The 20,691-nt window shown below is 40.3% G+C and overlaps 1 protein-coding gene across 6 annotated transcripts in view; it reads right to left on the bottom strand.

Moving 5' to 3' along the window:
* LOC144489811 (arf-GAP with coiled-coil, ANK repeat and PH domain-containing protein 2-like) overlaps positions 1-20,691 on the bottom strand; it is a 144,644-nt gene that overhangs the window by 61,646 nt on the left and 62,307 nt on the right. For all 6 annotated transcript variants that reach the window (XM_078207670.1, XM_078207657.1, XM_078207664.1 and 3 more), the window contains 2 exons: positions 13,824-13,868; positions 7,258-7,353 (listed from right to left, as the gene is read on the bottom strand). In XM_078207670.1, the coding sequence (XP_078063796.1) occupies positions 7,258-7,353; positions 13,824-13,868 (141 nt within the window). The remainder of the gene's footprint in view (positions 1-7,257; positions 7,354-13,823; positions 13,869-20,691) is intronic.

The following is a 20,691-nucleotide window of genomic DNA, read 5'->3' as shown; positions in this document are numbered from 1 at the left end:
GGAGTCTTGCCCACTGAAAAGCCTAAAGATGTTCAAAACTACCGAAAGGGCGGAAAGAACCCTCCCATCTACTTTAAAATATCCCTGGATGCAGTACCTAACAAGTTTATTTAAATAAACCTGTTGGACTTTAACCTGGTGTTAAACTTCTTACTGTGTTTACCCCAGTCCAACGCCGGCATCTCCACATCATGCAGTACCTAAAACAGCATTGCTTAAAGACTGCCCAGTAAGAGAAGCTGAGTTCTTTCTCTGTGTCAAGACCAGATATTTTAAACAATTCTGCAGATCTAAAGCATAATTTAAAGGAAGTAAGCTGGCAAAGGCTTCTAACCATTTTGAGGTCCAGGCAATTGGATTACAGCATTTTAACCTGTTGATTTCCCAGAGAAATTAAAGATCCCAATAAACAGTTTGGATTTGTAAAGCTGGAAGTCAAAGGAGACAGGACAGTATTTAAACTGGACACTGGGGCTGGGGTCACAGTCTTACCAGACAAATCAGGCTGGCTTAATTTCATAGAATTCCTACTGTACATTCGGCCCATCAAGTCTGAACCGACCACAATCCCACCCAAACCCTAATGCCGTAACCCCACACATTTATCCTGCTAACCCCTCTGACACTAGGGTCAATTTAGCATGACCAATCAACCTAACCTGCACATCTTTGGACTGTGGGAGGAAACTGGAGCACCCGGAGGAAACCCAATGTCATTGAGATCCAGCCAATAAAGTATAGCTACAGGGACCAGGAGGCACAGACCACAAAGTGAAGGGCCATATTACTACAATCTTTAGACAGAGATAAAGAAATTAACAAAACTCTACATCCCACAGAATCAGCAACTTTCTCTGCTCAGCAAGGCAGCATGATCAGGAACTGGTCTTCTGTAGCAGAACCAGATTTAGGAATTTACTTCCTCGGTTGCTTCAGGAACTGGGAAAGCTCAAAAGTGACATAGCATCACTCTACTCCCAGATGCCAAACCCATCTGCTATTTACCAATAGGAGGTAATAAACATACCGATCAAGAAAATCAAAGAACACATTGCCACAAAATGGTGCTCAGGGCTAGTGACAATCCCTAAATCAAATGGAGAAATCAGGTTCTGTGTTGATCCGACAGAGCTAAGTAAAGCTGTTCAAAGAGAGATACACCAATGTCTTTGCTAGATGATAGTCTGATAAAGTTTTCTAAAATAGTTCTTTTTACAAAGCTGGTTGCCAACAGCAATTTTCCGCAGATCCCCCTCGACCAAGGCCAAGGTTGCTGTTTATCAATCCCTTTGGTTGCTTTTGTTTCAATCGACTTTCTTTCAGCATATTTTTTGCACCAGAAATCTTTCAACACACTATGTCCAATATCCTTGAAGGAAGAGGGAGAATAATTTGCCACACGGATGATCTGCTCATGGAGCTACAAAAGAAGAGCACTAATCAGAGTCCGGGAGGTTTTAAAAGGTAAAGCTGTTCAAAGAGAGATAGTAAGAAGCCTCACAACACCAAGTTAAAGTCCAACAGGTTTATTTGGAGTCATGAGCTTTTGGAGCACTGCTCCTTCATCAGGTGAGTGGAGGTAGGTTCACAAACATGGCATATATAGGCAAAGACACAATTGCAAGATAATTACCGATTGGAATGTGAAGAATGGTTGGAATGCGAGTCTTTACAGGTAATCAAGTCTTTATAGGTATATATAGGAGAGAGAGATAATCACAGGTTAAAGAGGTGTGAATTGTCTCAAGCCAGGACAGTTAGTAGGATTTTGCAAGCCCAGGCCAAATGGTGGGGGTTGCACGTAGTGTGACATAACCCAAGATCCCAGTTGAGGTCGTCCTCATGCGTGCAGAACTTGGCTATCAGTTTCTGCTCGGCGATTCTGGCGTTGAGAGACTTCTTACTGTGCCCACCCCACTCCAACGCCGGCATCTCCACCTCAAACAGAGATACACCAGTGTCTTCACTAGATGAGTGTGGTGAAGTTTTCCAAAATAGTTCTTTTTACAAAGCTGGTTACCAACAGCAATTTTCCACAGAACAAACAGGCTTCTCAGCATGCAAGTCCAAGTTTGGAAAAACCACCATCAGATTTTTAGGCAATATTATGTACCAAAAAGGGATAAGAGTTAACCCTGAAACATCCAAAGTAACTAACAAATATCCACAGCCCAAGAGTGTTGCTGGCAAACAAAACCTTTTAGGCTTGGTTATGGTTTCCGTGGTGGGGAAATTCATCCCATATCTGTCCACAAACCTGTTGTGAAAAGGTCAGCAGTGGCATTGGAGAGTCGAGCAGAAGAATGTCTTTCACAGGATAAAGAGCTGTCCGTCTCTTCGACCTGCTTGCTCATTATGACTCATTACGATAATAGTGGCAGTTGATGCATCTTGTTCTACATATCTGGGAGGATGGCAGGTGAAAAAGCTATTTATTATGCCTCTAGATCATTGTCAGAGACTGAAAATCATTATGTAATGATTGAAAAAGGAACACGAGCAGCAACATAGACATGCAAAAAATTTTCAGGTGACATAATGGGCTTACAATTCAGGACTGGTTGCAACAATCAGGTAAGGGACACAAAATTCTTAAATGGCATTCAAGAAAACTTCATTAGCCAGCACATAGCCAGGCAGCAAAATTCTAAATTTAGTCTCAGGAAATAAAGCTGGGCAAGTGGATAAAGTGGCAGTGGGTGACCATTTTGGAGATAGTGACCGTGTAGATTTAGCATAATTGAAGAAATGGATAAAGATAGAATAGGAGCAAAAGTTCAAAATTGGGGGAAGACAAACGTTAATGAAGCTGAGGGGTGATCTGGTGAAAGTGAACTGGATACAACTAACTGAAGACAAAATCAATGACAGCCCAGTGGGAGGCACTCAAAAGCGAGATTCTACATGTACAGTGTAGACATGTCCCACAAATAAAAAGGGTGGTCCTGCAAAATCTAGAGCCCCCCCCCCCCCCCCCACCCCCGGTGATCCTGAAGGATACAGGGTAAGATAAAACAGAAAAAGAAAGCTCATGACAGTCACAAAAAATACATAGAAAGCTTGGAGTATAGAAAATACGAGGGGGGAGGGAGGTGGGGGGGGAGATAAAAGAGAGAAATCTGGAAAGCAAAATGAGGATATGAAAAAATATTGGCAACTAAAGTCAAGGAAAAGCCAAAGATGTTTTATCAATACATTAAAAGCAAGAAAACTAAGGAACAGGGAGGGCCCTTCAGGGATGTACAAGGCAACTTATGCGTTGATGTAGATGTGAGCAGGGTTCTTAATGAGTGCTTTGTCTTCACTAAGGAGGAAAATTATTCTCATTAATGAGGTGGTACGTGAATTATTAGATACAATAAGCATAACACCAAAGAAAGTCATTTTCTTGAAGGCAAAATATTGGGGATGCTAGAAATCTGAAATAAAGACAAAGTGCAGATCTAACAACATCTTGCTGTGCATAAATTGGCTGTCATGTTTTGTTTATATATTTAACAGCTGTCTTTCATAAGTAATATATTTGGTATGATGCACTTTGGAATGCCCTGAGCACATGAAAGGCACTACACAAATGCACATGTTGTATTTCACAAATGAATGCTTAGTAGCCTGTAACAGTGGTTAGGGACAATTGAAATTCAGTGCCTGACAAGTCAAATTTGAAGCTATATTAGAGATAGGAACACAGGAACAGGAGTAGGTCATTCAGCCCATCGAGTCTGCTCTGCCATTCAATACAATCATGGCTCATCATCCACTTCAATGCCTTTTTAGCCACACCACCCCCAAATTCCTGCATGTCATTTGTAGTTAAAAATCTGTCAGCCTCTGCTTTAAACATACTCAATGACTGAGCTTCCACAGCCCTTTGAGGTAGAGCACACCAAAGAATTACAACCCTCCAAGTAGGCTTCTCTTTTATTTTGAAATTGTCCCCCCTGGTTCTATACTCCCCCAACCAGGGAAAACATCTACCTGCATCCACCCTGCCACAGTGGACAAGTTCATATTTCCCACATTATATTCCATCAGCCAAATTTTCATTAATTCATTTAACCAATCTACGTCCCTTTGCAGACTCCTATGTCCTCTTCACAACTTACTTTTCTACCTATCTTTGCGACATCTGCAAATTTTGTAACTGTACGTTTTGTCCCTTCATCCAAGTCATGGATATAAATTGTAAATCCTGATCCTTGTGGCACGCCACTCATCACGTCTTGACAACTCAGAAAAGACCCACTTATGCCTACTCTCTGCTGCCGATAAACTAACCAATCCACCATCTATGCTAGTATATTAACCTCTACAAGATGGCTTTGAAGTGCCCCCTCCCCCCCCAGTGATCCTGAAGGATACAGGGTAAGATAAAACAGAAAAAGAAAGCTCATGACAGTCACAAAAAATACATAGAAAGCTTGGAGGAGTATAGAAAATACGAGGGGGGAGGGAGGTGGGGGGGAAATAAAAAAGAGAAATCTGGAAAGCAAAAAGAGGATATGAAAAAATATTGGCAACTAAAGTCAAGGAAAAGCCAAATGCCTTCTGGAAATCTAAGTACAACATAGTCACTGGTTCCCCTTTGTCCACACTGCTTGTTACTTCCCCAAAGAACTCCAATGAATTAGTCAAATATGATTTCCTTTCCACAAAACCATGTTGACTGCTTGATTGCATCGAGATTTTCTAAGTGCCATGCTATAATGTTATGCTAACTGGCCTGTAGTTTCCTGCTTTCTGTTTCCTTAGTTTCTTGAATAGGAGTAACATTCATCCAAATGAAGAGACTTTTCCAGAATGTAGAGAATTTTGGAAAATTAAAATCAACGCATCTACTAGCCCAGCAACCACTTATCAAGACCCAAAGATGAAGTCCATCAGGACCAGAGGACTTGGCAGTTTTCAGTTTAATAATTCCCAGTACCCTTTATTTCCCTGTTGATTGTAATTGTTTTAAGTTCCCTCCTTCCTTTAACCTCCTTATCACAATTATTTCTAGGATGTTATTTGTATCCTTCACAATGAAGACAGATACAAAATATTTGTTCAGTGCATCTGCCATCTCCCTATTTGCCATTAAAATTCACCATTTTCTTTTTAAGAACCAACACTCACTATTACTCTTTTCCTTTTTAAACATCTGTAGAAACACTTACTGCCTGTTTTTTATATTTCTAGCCATCTCTCTGTCTAATTTCTCCCGCGTTATTAATCTTTGCCATTCTTTATATTCTGCCCAATCTAGTAACGTCACTCACCTTTGTGGAATTATATACTTTTTCTTTCAATTTGATATCATCTTTAATTTCTTTAGTTAGCTACACATGGTAGTCTTTCCTTCACAGTATTCTGAATTATCTCCTCAAATGTCTGCCACGGCATTTCTACTGACCTAACTCTTAATCTACTTTCCCAGTTCACTTTAACTAGTTCTCTCTTGCTGCACTCATAATTGCCCTTATTTAAATTTAAAGCACAAGTCTTAGATCCATTCCTCTTTTCCTTCAAACAGATTATGATCACTGCTCGTGATCAGTGTGAGGTCATTAATTAATCCGGTCTCATTGCACATTACTAGGTCTAGTACAGCCTGTTGTCTTGTTGATGCTAAAATGTGCTGCTCTCAGAAACTGTCATGAAGACTCTCTATGAACTCATCATGCAGACTATCCTTGCCAATCTGATTTGTCCAATCTATGTGCATATTGCCATCACCTAAGGCTATCAAATCCTTCCCAAAGGCCCTCATTACCTATTCCTGTATACTCTGTCCTATAGTATTACTGTTGGGTGGGGGCTATAAACCATTCCCACAAGTGAATTTTTACCATTACTATTTCTCATCTCCATCAAAACTGATTCTACATCTTGATCTCAAGAACTAAATTCATTTCTCTCAAATGTACCAATGCCATCCTGAACCAACACAGCTACCCCTCCAACTTTTCCTGGCTTCTTGTCCTTCCTCAGTGTCATCTACACATGAATTTTCAGGTTTCAGTCTTTGTCATCCTGAAGCCATGTCTCCGTAATGGCTCTCCAATCATACATACTTATTTCTATTTGTGCCGTCAACTTATTTGTTTTGTCACAAATGCTATGTGCATTCAGATATGGAGCCTTCAGTTCTATCTCTTAACCTGTATTGTAACTTCTAACTTTATCTCCTGGTGCACTCTAGGTTTGTATACTCCATTCTTCTCTGCCACACTCTGCTGGTCATTTCCCTAATGTTACCTTGCTCTCCTGCCTTGTCTTCGCTATTTAATACATCATATCTTCCCAAACTTGATCCCTTGCCCTCACTACACCCCTCTCTACCACCCTACTTATATGATTTGGACATAATCCACCATGCATTCCCAACATACGAGGTATGCCAAATAAGATGGCCTTTACAGCACTTCAGACAAATTGATTATTTATAGTTGGCTTCAAAACAGTATTCACAGTTGACAGAACATGCTTGCTCTTCAACTTTTTAATCCCAGTCTGACATGCAGCAAGAGCATCTATGAGTCACATTGCAAAATGCATAAACACCATTGAAGTTGAAAGAAAATCGGCTGCAATCCAATATTTAATTACTTAGAGACATCACTGCTGAATGAAACAGTCACATGATACCAATGTAAAAAGATTTATTTCTCTTTTACTCAATATTACAAGGGAATTACAATACTTAAAAAGAAATTTCAGTGACAATCCATTAGCATGACTGGATACTGGGGAAAAGGACTGACATTTCAATATTTTCAAATGTTAACAGTCCCAAATTTCACAATACCCACAGAAAAAGGAAATTGATTACAGTTTCTACATGATTCTGCCGTATTTGCAATATGACTAACGTTATCTTAAATTGGAGACACTTGTGGTTAAGTAGTTTTTTTTTGCTGTTAGCTTTCACAAAAGAGAGATATTTATAACAGTATAATCTGAACAAATAATGCACTCGTCAATCTGATCACCTGCCCACATCCAGGTGGGTACTTATTGCTCATCTTTTTTCCAAACTCTGACAATCAAGATACATAAAGAACTGCAAATCACCAACCACTGGTTCAGTCCTAAAAATCAAACTTCTTATTCTCCTTTAACTTCCAATATCCTACTACCGAAATAGCTCACCCTTGTTGATGAAGTTCTCTGTTCCGGGTAGTCTGTTGCACAGAATGTGTGCAAAGAGCTTATATTTTTAAAATTTCAATCTAAGAATGCATACCATTTACTGCACTGGTTTTGAACTCTTACCTGTGCTCCCAATTCCTTCATGTAAGGTTCCAGTTCCATAAAGAGGTCATATCCTTGATGAAAGAATGTGAGATGGGCATACATAAAGGACAACATCTAGAAGTGAAATAAAGAAACAAAAGCTTAACCGCCAACATAATCTAACAAAATAAGATGGAAATAAACTGTACAATCTATAGAATATAATGAAGATCAAATGGTCACAAGTTTCAGAGTTTTAAATATCTTTAATCAAAATTAATGACTGGCAATCTTAAGACCACCAACTGACATTCTGACAATTACTGAGAAAGGCACAACAATCTTTCATGAGTTAAAGTACTATAAACGTTAGCAGCATATGTCACTGCAGCATCAATTTTAAAGTCATGTGCTCACACAAAGAATGCCATTCTGATAATGGTCCTGGCTTTGTGTTTGGTCATTACACCATCAGAAAGGAGATAAGGGTTAAGGCTGGTCTCCCTCATTACCCTTTGGTTTTGCATGAGAGGAGGTGGTACAAGGATGCAGCAGAGTGCACCCTGGATCTGTCCAGTGCAAAACCATCACAAATAGGTAACACATAGAGCATGAACTGATCTTTAATTCCAGAAAATAATTCTTAGAATATTAACTGTTTGCATATGAAAGAAAAGCAAAAGTACACCTTTAAAAATGCTAGATTACATTTTTAACAAAGCATAACCTCCACTCCACTTCTTACAAAAGTGTATACTTCCACATTTTTCATTCAAGGTGATGCTTGATTTCAAATGTTTATTTAAACGATTTAGAGTTGACTTAACAGAATTTGCCACAATAGTTCTAGATGACTCTGGAACATTGCACATGGAAATATTGAATTCTTATTTCACAGAGGTTCATAACCTATTATTCAGATTCCATGACATACAGTCTGCTGGTTACAGGAAGCTTGTAAATTCAGGGAGAAGGATATTCAATGCAGTGGCAGCCATTTTGTTTTACATTTAAAGGTCAATTTGTGTGAACAACCTAACTTCTTGCAGTTAATGGAACGACAACGAAGTAAAGTCCCAGCATTTCTGCACTGCCATGAAAAATATTTTTCTTTAATTCCAAGGCATTCTTCCAATAATCAAAAGTGCCCGTCAGAATGTGGCAAATCTATCAATATCGTCTGTGCCACATTGGCACTGGCCCTAAATTTGATAGATATCTTCAGAATTAATCCAAGTACTGTGAGCAATCAGCACTTATGTGGGCAAGGCCAGTTTGATAGATTGGACAGGGCCAGAAATCCCGCCCAATGTTGAGATTATCTGGTCGCACCAAAGGTCAATGAATATTTGGCCTCCGAATTTCCCATGGTGATGGCACTAGAAAATCCCGTCATTGCTTCCTCAGACCCTGTTTCACACTGACCAATTCTCATGGGAAAGCACCTCACAGATATTCAAGTGTTTAATACGTATCATATGCCTACCACAGAAAGGTGCAATTTCAAGCAGCAACCTTCAAATGAAATATTTTGCATATGGTATTACAAGAACTTAACAGGATTCTCTTTTCAGGAAACCCAGTTGCATGTTTGTATATTGAACGCATGATGGGCTGCGACATAGCTGTTTGAAAGTCATTGCTTGTGGTTTCAACATGTCCAACACCTTCACAGTTCTCTATTGAAGCACAAAGTCGCAAAACACAATCAGATACTGCCACATAACGTTAAGCTCAAGTTAATTTGAAGGAGACAGAATCTAGAAATCAAGAATATTGCAGAAGTCAGGTAGGATGAAGCCAGAGGTTTGTGAATTAAGAGAAATATTAATCTCAAACTGAAGAGTTCAGTAGAATAAGAAAAGGCAGAGGCGTATGGAGTTGAAGTTTAGCATCAAGGAAAGCTAAGCTATGAGGTGCAATTGGACACCTTTTTTCATAATTAATGCTCATGTAAGGTAAGAGTTTGACTCTCTATAATTTGATGCTAGTGGAACATTAGGCTCACACAATCTACATGTTTAATTTAGACAGAGATATCACAGAGCAAGTAACTCTCCAAATGTGTGGAGTACAAGATATGGGCTGATACAAGTTCACAGTGTATCCAAGGGCAATACATTTATACTAAGTGCCAGAAAATTGAATCTCTGATAACAAAGTTCCTGTGCTTCAATGAGCAACTTGCCACATTTAGCAAAATTAGGGGATGGAGGCTTCTGGTACTCTCCAGAACAAGATTACCCGAGAATCAGTACCCAAATGCTTGTATACTGTCCTTGTGTCCCAAGAGGAAAGGAGATGAATCAACAACAGGATGCAGGATTCAGGTTGCAAGGAGCTCCCAAGTTACTGGAACCATCCAGTAATAAATATTTCAGATATTTGACAGACACTCAGATGAAGGTCCATTCTTCTAAAGGATCTATTATGATCTGGCATGCTTTAGGTACATAAAGCCAGGGTAATGATGACAGAACCGTCAGGGCTTGCTATTGTCAATGAAACTGGCAAAGGTACCAAAGGAATAGGGTGACAGAGCAAGACAAACCTTGGTGAAAAGGCCATATTACAAGCCATCAATTTGGATGAGACAAGTATAAAACAGTGCAGACTGCAAGCAGAGTGAGCTGATACAGGTTTGGTGAACAGTGAGTTGGGGGAAGGAGTTGCTTTTTTTCTCCCTACATTTTTATTGCTTCGGTGCAGCAGAAGAAGTTGGTTGATGAGTACTAGTAAACTAATAAGGAATCAAGAAATGTGTAGCCCTTAGTTGTATGTGGTACTAGCACTTAATAATTATATTCCTATGTATACTGCAAGTTAATAATTCTAATTTAAGTAACTAAGCAACATAAGTAACCCCAATGGCAGGACAGCTGTGGAACGTGGGAACACCTGGACGCCAATGAAATCCAAGGCAAACAGGCCTACAGAAAGTGTAAGCAGCTGGAGGAATTCCAGGTCAGGAGTAAAAGCTTCAGAGGCAAAATGGCTTTTTGCAGCCAGAGACTTTTCTGGCTTGACTGGATGGTTGGTTCAAACTGCACCTTCCCATACTCAGTTGTTCCTAGGAGATCTGGAAGCCAAACTGCAGACACTATGCAACACAAGGGGGAGAAATACCTGGACACTCTGCACCAAAAAACAGTCACGTCTCTTAGACAGGGCCTTATTTTTTGGTCAGCAGTGATGGACAGGAGTGAGAGACCTTGAGTGAGGCAGTTAAGGGGACCAGGTAGACAGTAATGGAGGTGCCTCATGAATTTGCAGTTGTCAAACAGGTTTGAGGTGTTTGCAGCCAATGTAGGTGAAAGCAGGGTGAATGACCAGACTGTCTGTGGCCCTGCGGTACAGGAAGCCATTCAAGCAAGGAGAGCACAAAGGAAAGGTAGTGGTAGTAGGGGACAGAATAGTCAGAGGAATCCAGTAGTCTGTGTTGTCTGCCCAGTGCCAGGGTTCAAGGAAGGGTAGATCCAGTCACTGTGGTCTAAGTAGGTACAACTAGGAAAGAGGTCCTGCATAGAGAATGGGGGGTGCTGGCACATAATTAAAAAGCAGAACCTTAAAGGTAATAATCTCTAGATTATTATCTGAGCCACAGGCAATTTTGCACGTTATGACCACAGCAGATGTTAATTGCTGAGCAAACCAAATCCCAGAGGGAACTTAGCTTATAGACCATACTCTGTATTCTGAAAACAAGAAAAGTACTGAGCTCAGTGGCAAGAAGTCCAGTAACATTTTTGATATTTTCGAATTAAAAGTAACAGGTTTATTAATAATAAAAGAAAGCTTAAGCACACAAGATTACAGTTACACAGTTAAAATTTGTCTGACAAAACTTTCCCCCAAAAAGACTCCCTATCTGAATAGATTAAACACCTTCCAGGCAAAATTCCCTTAAAATATTTAACTATAAAAATCCAGTTTACCCAAGGCAAAGCTGCTGTCACTTTATTAAGATATGCCACACAATCTCATAAACTTTCTTTCACTCTGCTGTGAAAATCCAAGAAAACTATCAAAACAAAATTACCTTTTGCAGTGCCAGACTTTTCTAGCTTGATTGGATGGATGGCTGATTCAAACTGCACCTTCTCCCAGCTCAGAGCTGTTTCTAAGAAATCTTCCTGACACAACCAACCTCAAATCCGTTCAACATCTCTCCTTAAATATAATGTTTTCCCTTTCATCTCCAATTCCATTGTTCCCAGCATTTCCTTGAAATTAACTTTTCCAAAATATAAAAATCTTTCATATCTTTCCTATTACCCCCCCCCCCCATTTTTGGGATCAAATAAAATTTAATAAACTTTCCTTGTTTACTTATGAAGCCTTTGCAATCTATAAAAGCCTTTTCATGCCCTTTGACATTTAACAGCAGAAAACAGTTTCAGAGATGGGAAATGATAAAGGCAGGAAGTCACTTGTGGGAGTGATGCACAGACCCCCTAACAGTAATCACACAGGGGGACTCGGTATATAGGAAAAAATCATGGGAGCTTGTCAGAAAGGTATGGCGATAATTATGGGGGATTTTAATCTACACATTGACTGGAAAAATCAGATGGACAAAGGTAGCCTAGATGAGGAATTCATAGAATGTTTTTGGGATAGTTCCTTGAGCAGCAGGTTCTGGAACCATCTCGAGAGCAGGCTTTACTAGACTTGGTATTATGTAAAGAGACAGGATTAATTAATAACCTCAGTGAAGGCATCCCTCGATAGCAGCGATCATAATTGAATTTTACATTCAGTTTAAGAGAGAGGAGTGAATCTAAGGCTAGTATTTTAAACTTAAATAAGGACAATTATTAGGGCATGAAAGTCAAGCTTGCTGAAGTAAACTGGCAAATTGGGTTAACGGTTAAACCAATAGAGATGCAATGGTAGACACTTAAGGGATTTCAGAAGACACAGAAAATATACATTCCAACGAGAAAGAAAGTTTAAGGGAAGGCCACACCAGCTAACTAAAAATAGTAAAAGAACAACAAAGAATGACTAAAAGATTAATGGGGAGGGAAAAATTAGAATACAGGAGAAAGCTGGCCAGAAATATAAAGTAAGAAGTCTCACAACACCAGGTTAAAGTCCAACAGGTTTATTTGGTAGCAAATACCATAACCTTTCAGAGCGCTGCTCCTTCGTCAGATGGAGTGGAAATGTGCTCTCAAACAGTGCACATTTTGAGAGCACATTTCCACTCCATCTGACGAAGGAGCAGCGCTCCGAAAGGTTATGGTATTTGCTACCAAATAAACCTGTTGGACTTTAACCTGCTGTTGTGAGACTTCTTAACAGTGTTCACCCCAGTCCAACGCCAGCATCTCCACATTAGAAATATAAAGACAGATAAGTAAGAGTTTCTAGAGATATTTTAAAAGAAAAAAGTTGAAGTGGTGAGTGTTGATCCTACAGAAAGTGAGACTAGGTCATTAATAATGGGAAACAGGGCAATGGCAGAGGAATTGAACTGGTATTTTGCATCAGTCTTCATTACAGAGCATAGATGTAACATCCCAGAAATATGTATATGTCAGGAAATGGAAAGAAGGGAGGAATTCAGGAAGATTACAATCACCAGGAAAGTGGCACTGAGTAAATTGTTGGAGTTGCAGGCCAACAAGTTCCCAGATTCTGATGGACTTCCTAGGGTCTAGTGAAATAGTTGATGTGTTGGTTTGAATTTTCCAAAATCCCCTAGATTCGGGAAAGGTTCCATTAGATTGGAAAATAACGAATGTAACTCCTTCCTTCAAAAAGGGAGCGAGACAGAAAGCAGGAAAATAAAGGTCAGTTGCTCAAACATTGGTCATAAGGAATATGTTAAAAGCTATTAGTGGATATTCTGGAGGAAAATGAGGAGAGAGATGGAGGTTGGTGATCCATTATGAAGAATCCAAGAGGTAAGTGGAAAGGAGAAAAGGAAAATCAACAAACGATTGGAAGGCTGGTGCAAGAGCTTAGGGCTCACATTATAAACATGACTTGTCAAAGATGGGAAGGCTATATCAAAATAATGGCCTCATCAGATCCAAATCAGCAAGGTTATTACAACAAGAATAAAAAGCGATGACGGTAGAGTTAAATTTATCTGGTAGTAACATTTTAGAACACCCTGCGATATCATTTTGCACAGGGAAATCTGACTTTTCCACAGAATCAAACTTTTATAAACAGCTTCATTTTTCATAATATAATTTCAATATTAAGATTACTTTATTGAAAGTATATTTAAACAAATATTTAAAAGATGAGAGCACTGTTATTTTACAAAGTCACTGACATAAGTGATTAAAATTCCACTGCAGACATTAGTCTTAACGTCGCCTACAACACATAAATTTTAAACATGACTCCTCTAAAAGTTCAGAGTTCAAGTTTAAAAACTTTGCACTTATACTTTTTAAAAACTTGGTCAAGACTTTTGACAGCAACCGTGCTGATTCAATCAGAAAAAAACTATACTTATACTGAACATAAATTTATCATGGCTACAATGACATTAAAAGCAAAAATGACATCCAGTGAGGTTATCTAAACAAGCTTAAGAATAAAAATAACACCAGCCAAGTGACTTTTAGACAACAAAGGCTTACCGATTTCAAAATCTCAGATCTTCTCTTCGACTGAAGGACATTGATCTGATAGGGAACAAAAATGTACAAATATTGTATTAACGTCTGATGCAAGTTATATTTGTTAGCATCGATCTAGTAACAAAGCAGCCCAGGCAAGAAGAACAAAAACTCAGACTAGTTGCTTGAAATGCTTTACTTACTAGAATGCAAGGTTATTAAAGGTTCCTTCATTGCCCAAAAGTACAAAAGTAACCAGTGTGATAGAACATTGAACAGTACAGCACAGAACAGGCCCTTCGGCCCACGATGTTGTGCCGAGCTTTATCTGAAATCAAGATCAAGCTATCCCACTCCCTATCATCCTGGTGTGCTCCATGTGGCTATCCAATAACCGCTTAAATGTTCCTAAAGTGTCTGACTCCACTATCACTGCAGGCAGTCCATTCCACACCCCAACCACTCTCTGCGTAAAGAACCTACCTCTGATATCCTTCCTATATCTCCCACCATGAACCCTATAGTTATGCCCCCTTGTAATAGCTCCATCCACCCGAGGAAATAGTCTTTGAACGTTCACTCGATCTATCCCCTTCATCATCTTATAAGCCTCTATTAAGTATCCCCTCAGCCTCCTCCGCTCCAGAGAGAACAGCCCTAGCTCCCTCAACCTTTCCTCATAAGACCTACCCTCCAAACCAGGCAGCATCCTGGTAAATCTCCTCTGCATTCTTTCCAGCGCTTCCACATCCTTCTTGTGAGGTGACCAGAACTGCACACAATATTCCAAATGTGGCCTCACCAAGGTCCTGTACAGTTGCAGCATAACCCCACGGCTCTTAAACTCCAACCCCCTGTTAATAAAAGCTAACACACTATAGGCCTTCTTCACAGCTCTATCCACTTGAGTGGCAACCTTTAGAGATCTGTGGATATGGACCCCAAGATCTCTCTGTTCCTCCACAGTCTTCAGAACCCTACCTTTGACCCTGTAATCCACATTTAAATTAGTCCTACCAAAATGAATCACCTCACATTTATCAGGGTTAAAGCCCAGCTTTGCATCCTATCTATGTCTCTTTGCAGCCTACAACAGCCCTCCACCTCATCCACTACTCCACCAATCTTGGTGTCATCAGCAAATTTACTGATCCACCCTTCAGCCCCCTCCTCTAAGTCATTAATAAAAATCACAAAGAGCAGAGGACCAAGCACTGATCCCTGTGGCACTCCGCTAGCAACCTGCCTCCAGTCCGAAAATTTTTCATCCACCACCACCCTCTGTCTTCGACCAAATAGCCAGTTACCTATCCAATCGGCCAACTTTCCCTCTATCCCACACCTCCTCACTTTCATCATAAGCCGACCATAGGGGACCTTATCAAACGCCTTACTAAAATCCATGTATATGACATCAACTGCCCTACCTTCATCAACACACTTAGTTACCTCCTCAAAAAATTCAAGCAAATTTGTGAGGCACGACTTGCCCTTCACGAATCCGTGCTGACTATCCTGATTAATCCACATCTTTCTAAATGGTCGTAAATCCCATCCATCAATTTACCAACCACCGAAGACAGACTAACCGGTCTATAATTACCAGGGTCATTTCTGTTCCCTTTCTTAAACAGAGGAACAACATTCGCCACTCTCCAGTCCTCTGGCACCATCCCCGTGGACAGTGAGGACCCAAAGATCAAAGCCAAAGGCTCTGCAATCTCATCCCTTGGCCTCCCAAAGAATCCTAGGATATATTTCATCAGGCCCAGGGGACTTATCGACCTTCAGTTTATTCAAAACTGCCAGTACATCCTCCCTCCGAACATCTATTTCCTCCAGCCTATTAGCCTGTAACACCTTCCCTTCCTCAAAAACATGGCCCCTCTCCTTGGTGAACACTGAAGAAAAGTATTTATTCATCACCTCGCCTATCTCTACCGACTCCATACACAAGTTCCCACTACTGTCCTTGACCGGCCCTAACCTCACCCTGGTCATTCTTTTATTCCTCACATAAGAGTAAAAAGTCTTGGGGTTTTCCTTGATTCGACCCGCCAAGGACTTCTCATGTCCCCTCCTAGCTCTCCTAAGCCCCTTTTTCAGCTCATTCCTTGCTAACTTGTAACCCTCAATCGAGCCATCTGAACCTTGTTTCCTCATCCCTACATAAGCTTCCCTCTTCCTTTTCACAAGACATTCCACCTCTTTCGTGAACCATGGTTCCCTCACTCGGCCATTTCCTCCCTGCCTGACAGGAACATACCTATCAAGGACATCCAGTATTTGTTCCTTGAAAAAGTTCCACTTTTCATCAGTGCCTTTCCCTGACAGTTTCTGTTCCCAACTTACGCCCCCTAATTCTTGCCTAATCACATCATAATTACCTCTCCCCCAATTGTAAACCTTGACCTGCTGTACGGCCCTATCCCTCTCCATTGCAATAACAAAAGACTCCGAATTGTGGTCACCATCTCCAAAGTGCTCTCCCACAACCAAATCTAACACTTGGCCCGGTTCATTTCCCAGTACCAAATCCAATATGGCCTCACCTCTTGTCGGCCTATCCACATATTGTGTCAGGAAACCCTCCTGCACACACTGCACAAAAACTGCCCCATCCGAACTACTTGACCTACAAAGGTTCCAATCAATATTTGGAAAGTTAAAGTCCCCCATGACAATTACCCTGTGACCCCCACACATATCCATAATCTGCTTAGCAATTTCTTCCTCCACATCTCTATTACTATTTGGGGGCCTATAGTAAACTCCTAACAACGTGACCGCTCCTTTCCTATTTCTAACTTCAGCCCATATTACCTCAGTGTGCAGATCCCCCTCGAAGTGCCTTTCCGCAGCCGTTAAACTATCCTTGATTAACAATGCCACTCCTCCACCTCTTTTACCAGCTTCCCTACACTTACTGAAACATCTATACCCCGGAACGTCCAACAACCATTCCTGTCCTTGTTCTACCCACGTCTCCGTAATGGCCACAACATTGTAGTCCCAAGTACCAATCTATGCCCCAAGTTCATCTACCTTGTTCCGGATGCTCCTTGCATTGAAGTAGACACACTTCAACCCACCTTCCTGTCTACCGGTACCCACCCTTGACCTTGATACCTTCTCCAATACCTCACCACCCTCAACACTGACTTCTGGACTACAACTCCTTTTCCCACTCCCCTGACAAATTAGTTTAAAACCCCCTGAAGAGCCGTATCAAATCTCCCTCCCAGGATATGATCTTCATTTCAGTCAAATCATGAAGTTCACCCCAGTGTGTATCATAATTATTATAAAATTCTAAATTTGGGGTGAATTTCAGGAATTTTCTCCCACCATACAGGTATCCCTGTTTAAAGCATGTTCTATTAGCACATTTTCATTTTAGTGCGATTTGTAAATAGAACAACTTAACCTGAATAGTTTTGCTTCCATTTTCATTACAGTGAATAAGCAAACATACCAAGAACCACACTATATTTGGACATAGTCTGTTTTTCAAAAACCATACCACTGCTTTGCTCAAAGTCGCTCATGAACCCCTTGCTCTCTCCTGATCGGCACCCCTCTTCCAACTCCTTATGCTTTCTCCTATTCCCCTCACTGCCTTTCCACTTGGCTCCTCTCTCAACTCCCACACTCCCTCCTGCTCTTGCCCCAACTCCCTCAAACCCATCCTGTTGCTCCCTCACCTTGCCGCTGAAGAGGGACGGCGAGAAGGAACCTGCAAGTCACAAGTGGAAGCAGCAAATAGGAGGGAGCATGGTCGTCAGGTGAGGGAAGTAGTGAGCGGGTGATAAGACATGGGAGGGAGTGCTAAGTTGGTGAGGTTCATGGTTGAAAGAGGATTTTGAAGCCAGTTGGGTTCAGTGCAGCCGACTGGTTTATCGTAAAAGTTATAGGTCAGAAACATAACATTGCCTGTCACACCCCCCGCCCCCCCCATCCCCCACTCCCTTATTGCATGGTTTCTTATGGAAGATTGATTTTCGATTAGCACACGTTTTTTAGGAATACGTCAGGAGTGCTAAACAAGGGATAGCTGGAGCTTCAAGTTATCTTTAATGTTGGGTTAAATGAATTGTTCCTTCATAAATCTCATTTATTTATAGCCAATTTCGATCTCCTATTACCTTTAATGTGACATTTACGCACAGACATATTATAAATTCAGTTGAGTATACGGAAACACAAACAATCATTGTCGTCAAGTCCGTTCCACCAACAAAGGTAGAAAAATAGTATCCTGGCTTAAAATCGAAGTCCATGTGACTTATTCAGAGCTCTGCGAAATGGCTTATAAAGTTTTGGAATCGGTTTCCCCTCCACAGATGCTGCCAGAGCTGCTGGGTTTACCCAGCATTTTCTGGTTTTACTTCAGTTTTCCAGCATCCACAATATTTTGTTTTTATTTTAGTGAATAACTTTTTATTTGGAAACAAAATTGGTAGTACTTGAGCTCCCGACTAACAGAGAAACCCCTTCAGACTGCTATCAGAATGGATAGGGGCAAACTATTATAAATACAAATCTACCTCCCTTTTACATAAACATAAGAGCATAACTTGAACATTAATTCAGTAAAATCAAAGCATTATTTTTTATTTAGTGGGAATTATCTCAATATTTCTTGCTTAATTTGGGATCTGAGATTTCTGGTTCTAATGAAAAGTCTCTCAGAGAGAGAAAAAGTTTAAACACTTTTTTGCTTGAAAACAGCTCAACAAGGACCTGACTTGGCATTAGTAGGTCAAAGAATCAGAACATGCTATATTGTTGCTTGTTCGGTTGATTGAAATCACTTTAGAACCAAAAATGTGCCAGCTGACCTCATGCCCCTTCTCGATCATTATTTGTCAATTCGACATTTATGGCAGATTTTTTTCGTGGAAACTGTATTTATTTTTCCTAAGTGGCTTGACCTTAACTGAAAACGTGTTTGAATTAAGTTCAATAAACAATCACAATCAGCTGCTTCCATTCTTCATCATGTACCTGTTAACAACCTCAGATATTTACTTCTAGCACATGGTTCTCACCCTCCCTTGTCTATTGTTAGCACTGCATCACATGTCCACCATCTTACCCCTCCCACTCCTTGGGTTTGGTTCCTTCTAATGAATTGAATGGGCCTCAGCAAAAACACAGCCTAAGCCCATATTACTTGTCCTACTCCATCACCCATCTCTGGGGTCAATAAGTTCCTCTTTTGTTTTTAAACAGCACTTATTACATTACAGTCTATTTATACTGAAATAAATCATTTTCCCACATCCAGCTGTGTTGGAATAGGGGAGAGGTCGGATAGATGGACTGAAGGGATATGAAGGAACACAAGAACAAAGGGGAGAGCACAGAGTGATGAGAATGGGAGGGTCTTGGGAAGGGACGGGGAGCCCACATCAGGTAAAGGAAAGCAACATCCATCAATGCATATTGCTCTCTGTACCGAAGCCAGTTTGGAGAAAGAGGGAGATCCCCAGAGAGTGAGAAAGATTTAATATAATAGATTCCAAAGTTTATGTTCACTATTTCTGTAAAACTATAAACTGTTTTGTGTCTGTGCTGATGGCTCAAATTTATGTTCACTGGAAAGCAACCTAAAAAAAAGTGCAGTTCACTATCTTAAAAAAACAATCCCATTTGCAAAACAAATTGGAGGAAGAGTTTGGGTTTTGATTGTCCATTTTCCTTATCTCTAGAGTCACTGGGCATGTGCTATTTCCTCAGACAGGAACTACTCTGCACTCTTCACTATGTTTTTAGCTGTTCAGTGATGAGATCAGTATTTTTGGTGACATGCTTGAAAGTGAAGATAAAAGAGCAAATCAAGTCACACAGCAAAATAAAATGCAACAAAACAGGAGAGAATGAACAGAGGACGAATAGGGTTTTGTCGCAAGAAAAACAGAACTGAGAACTCAAAACCCAAGATTTAAGGACAAAAGGAAAGAAAAATACAATGCCAAGGAGGAAAACAAAAATGAAAAGCTGTAAGCAATAGGAATAACAATTTATAAACTATTAGTTTGAGTACTCAACAACATTTCTACTGCTACTTTTGTACTAATGCACATCAAAACAAATGGGTAAGTGTATAACTTTAGAATCAGGTCATGATCTGACTCAGAAAAGCACTTATGTTGGATTCACTACAGGAGACCAACACCCCACTGAGGCTTAGCAACAGAAGGAATAGAATTTCAGTCCAGGACTGTTGTATCACATGTGCACATTTGGGCAACCTGAATAACTACAGTTTCTTCCCTTGAACTACTTAAAACCAATACTGGGTACACTTACAGAATACTCAACTATTTCAGAAAAAAGGTGCTGCTTCAGAGTAAAAAATACAAGCTCAAGGGATAAAAATCAGAAAACAAACAAAGCTCTGTACTACCTGTGAACAGTGTCATGGGAAAGCTGACAAAGTCCAAAGATTGGAATACTCTGACCGAGAGAATCTCACTTTTATTATCATTGAAACTTCAGGGTAAAATTTTTTGCAAATATTCTCTTGGTCATCCATCATTACTGCAACTGTGCGCAACAGACAACAGTGAGAACAGCTGTTTGACTGTTCCTCCAAGGTTTGCTCTCATTTTCCATCGACATTGGAAGAAACCCAGCGAAAATTCAGGGAATTTCCTTCAGTTTGATTATGGTGTACAATAGGCTTGCTTATTTGGATATTTCAACTGACTAAGCTAACAGTTCTGAGCTTAATATATCTATTTTCAACGTAAATTACATGTTTCTATGTCCATTTTACAAACTGTTTTCCCTATCTGTAAAGTATTTCAGGCTAATTATGGAGCCTCGAAACAGTCATGATCAATATTTCTGCTACTGCATGTTCCACCAGCAGGTGGCAATA

Source organism: Mustelus asterias, chromosome 3, assembly GCF_964213995.1.
Source record: "Mustelus asterias chromosome 3, sMusAst1.hap1.1, whole genome shotgun sequence".
Taxonomy (NCBI): domain Eukaryota; kingdom Metazoa; phylum Chordata; class Chondrichthyes; order Carcharhiniformes; family Triakidae; genus Mustelus; species Mustelus asterias.
This window is presented reverse-complemented; position numbering and strand designations above follow the sequence as displayed.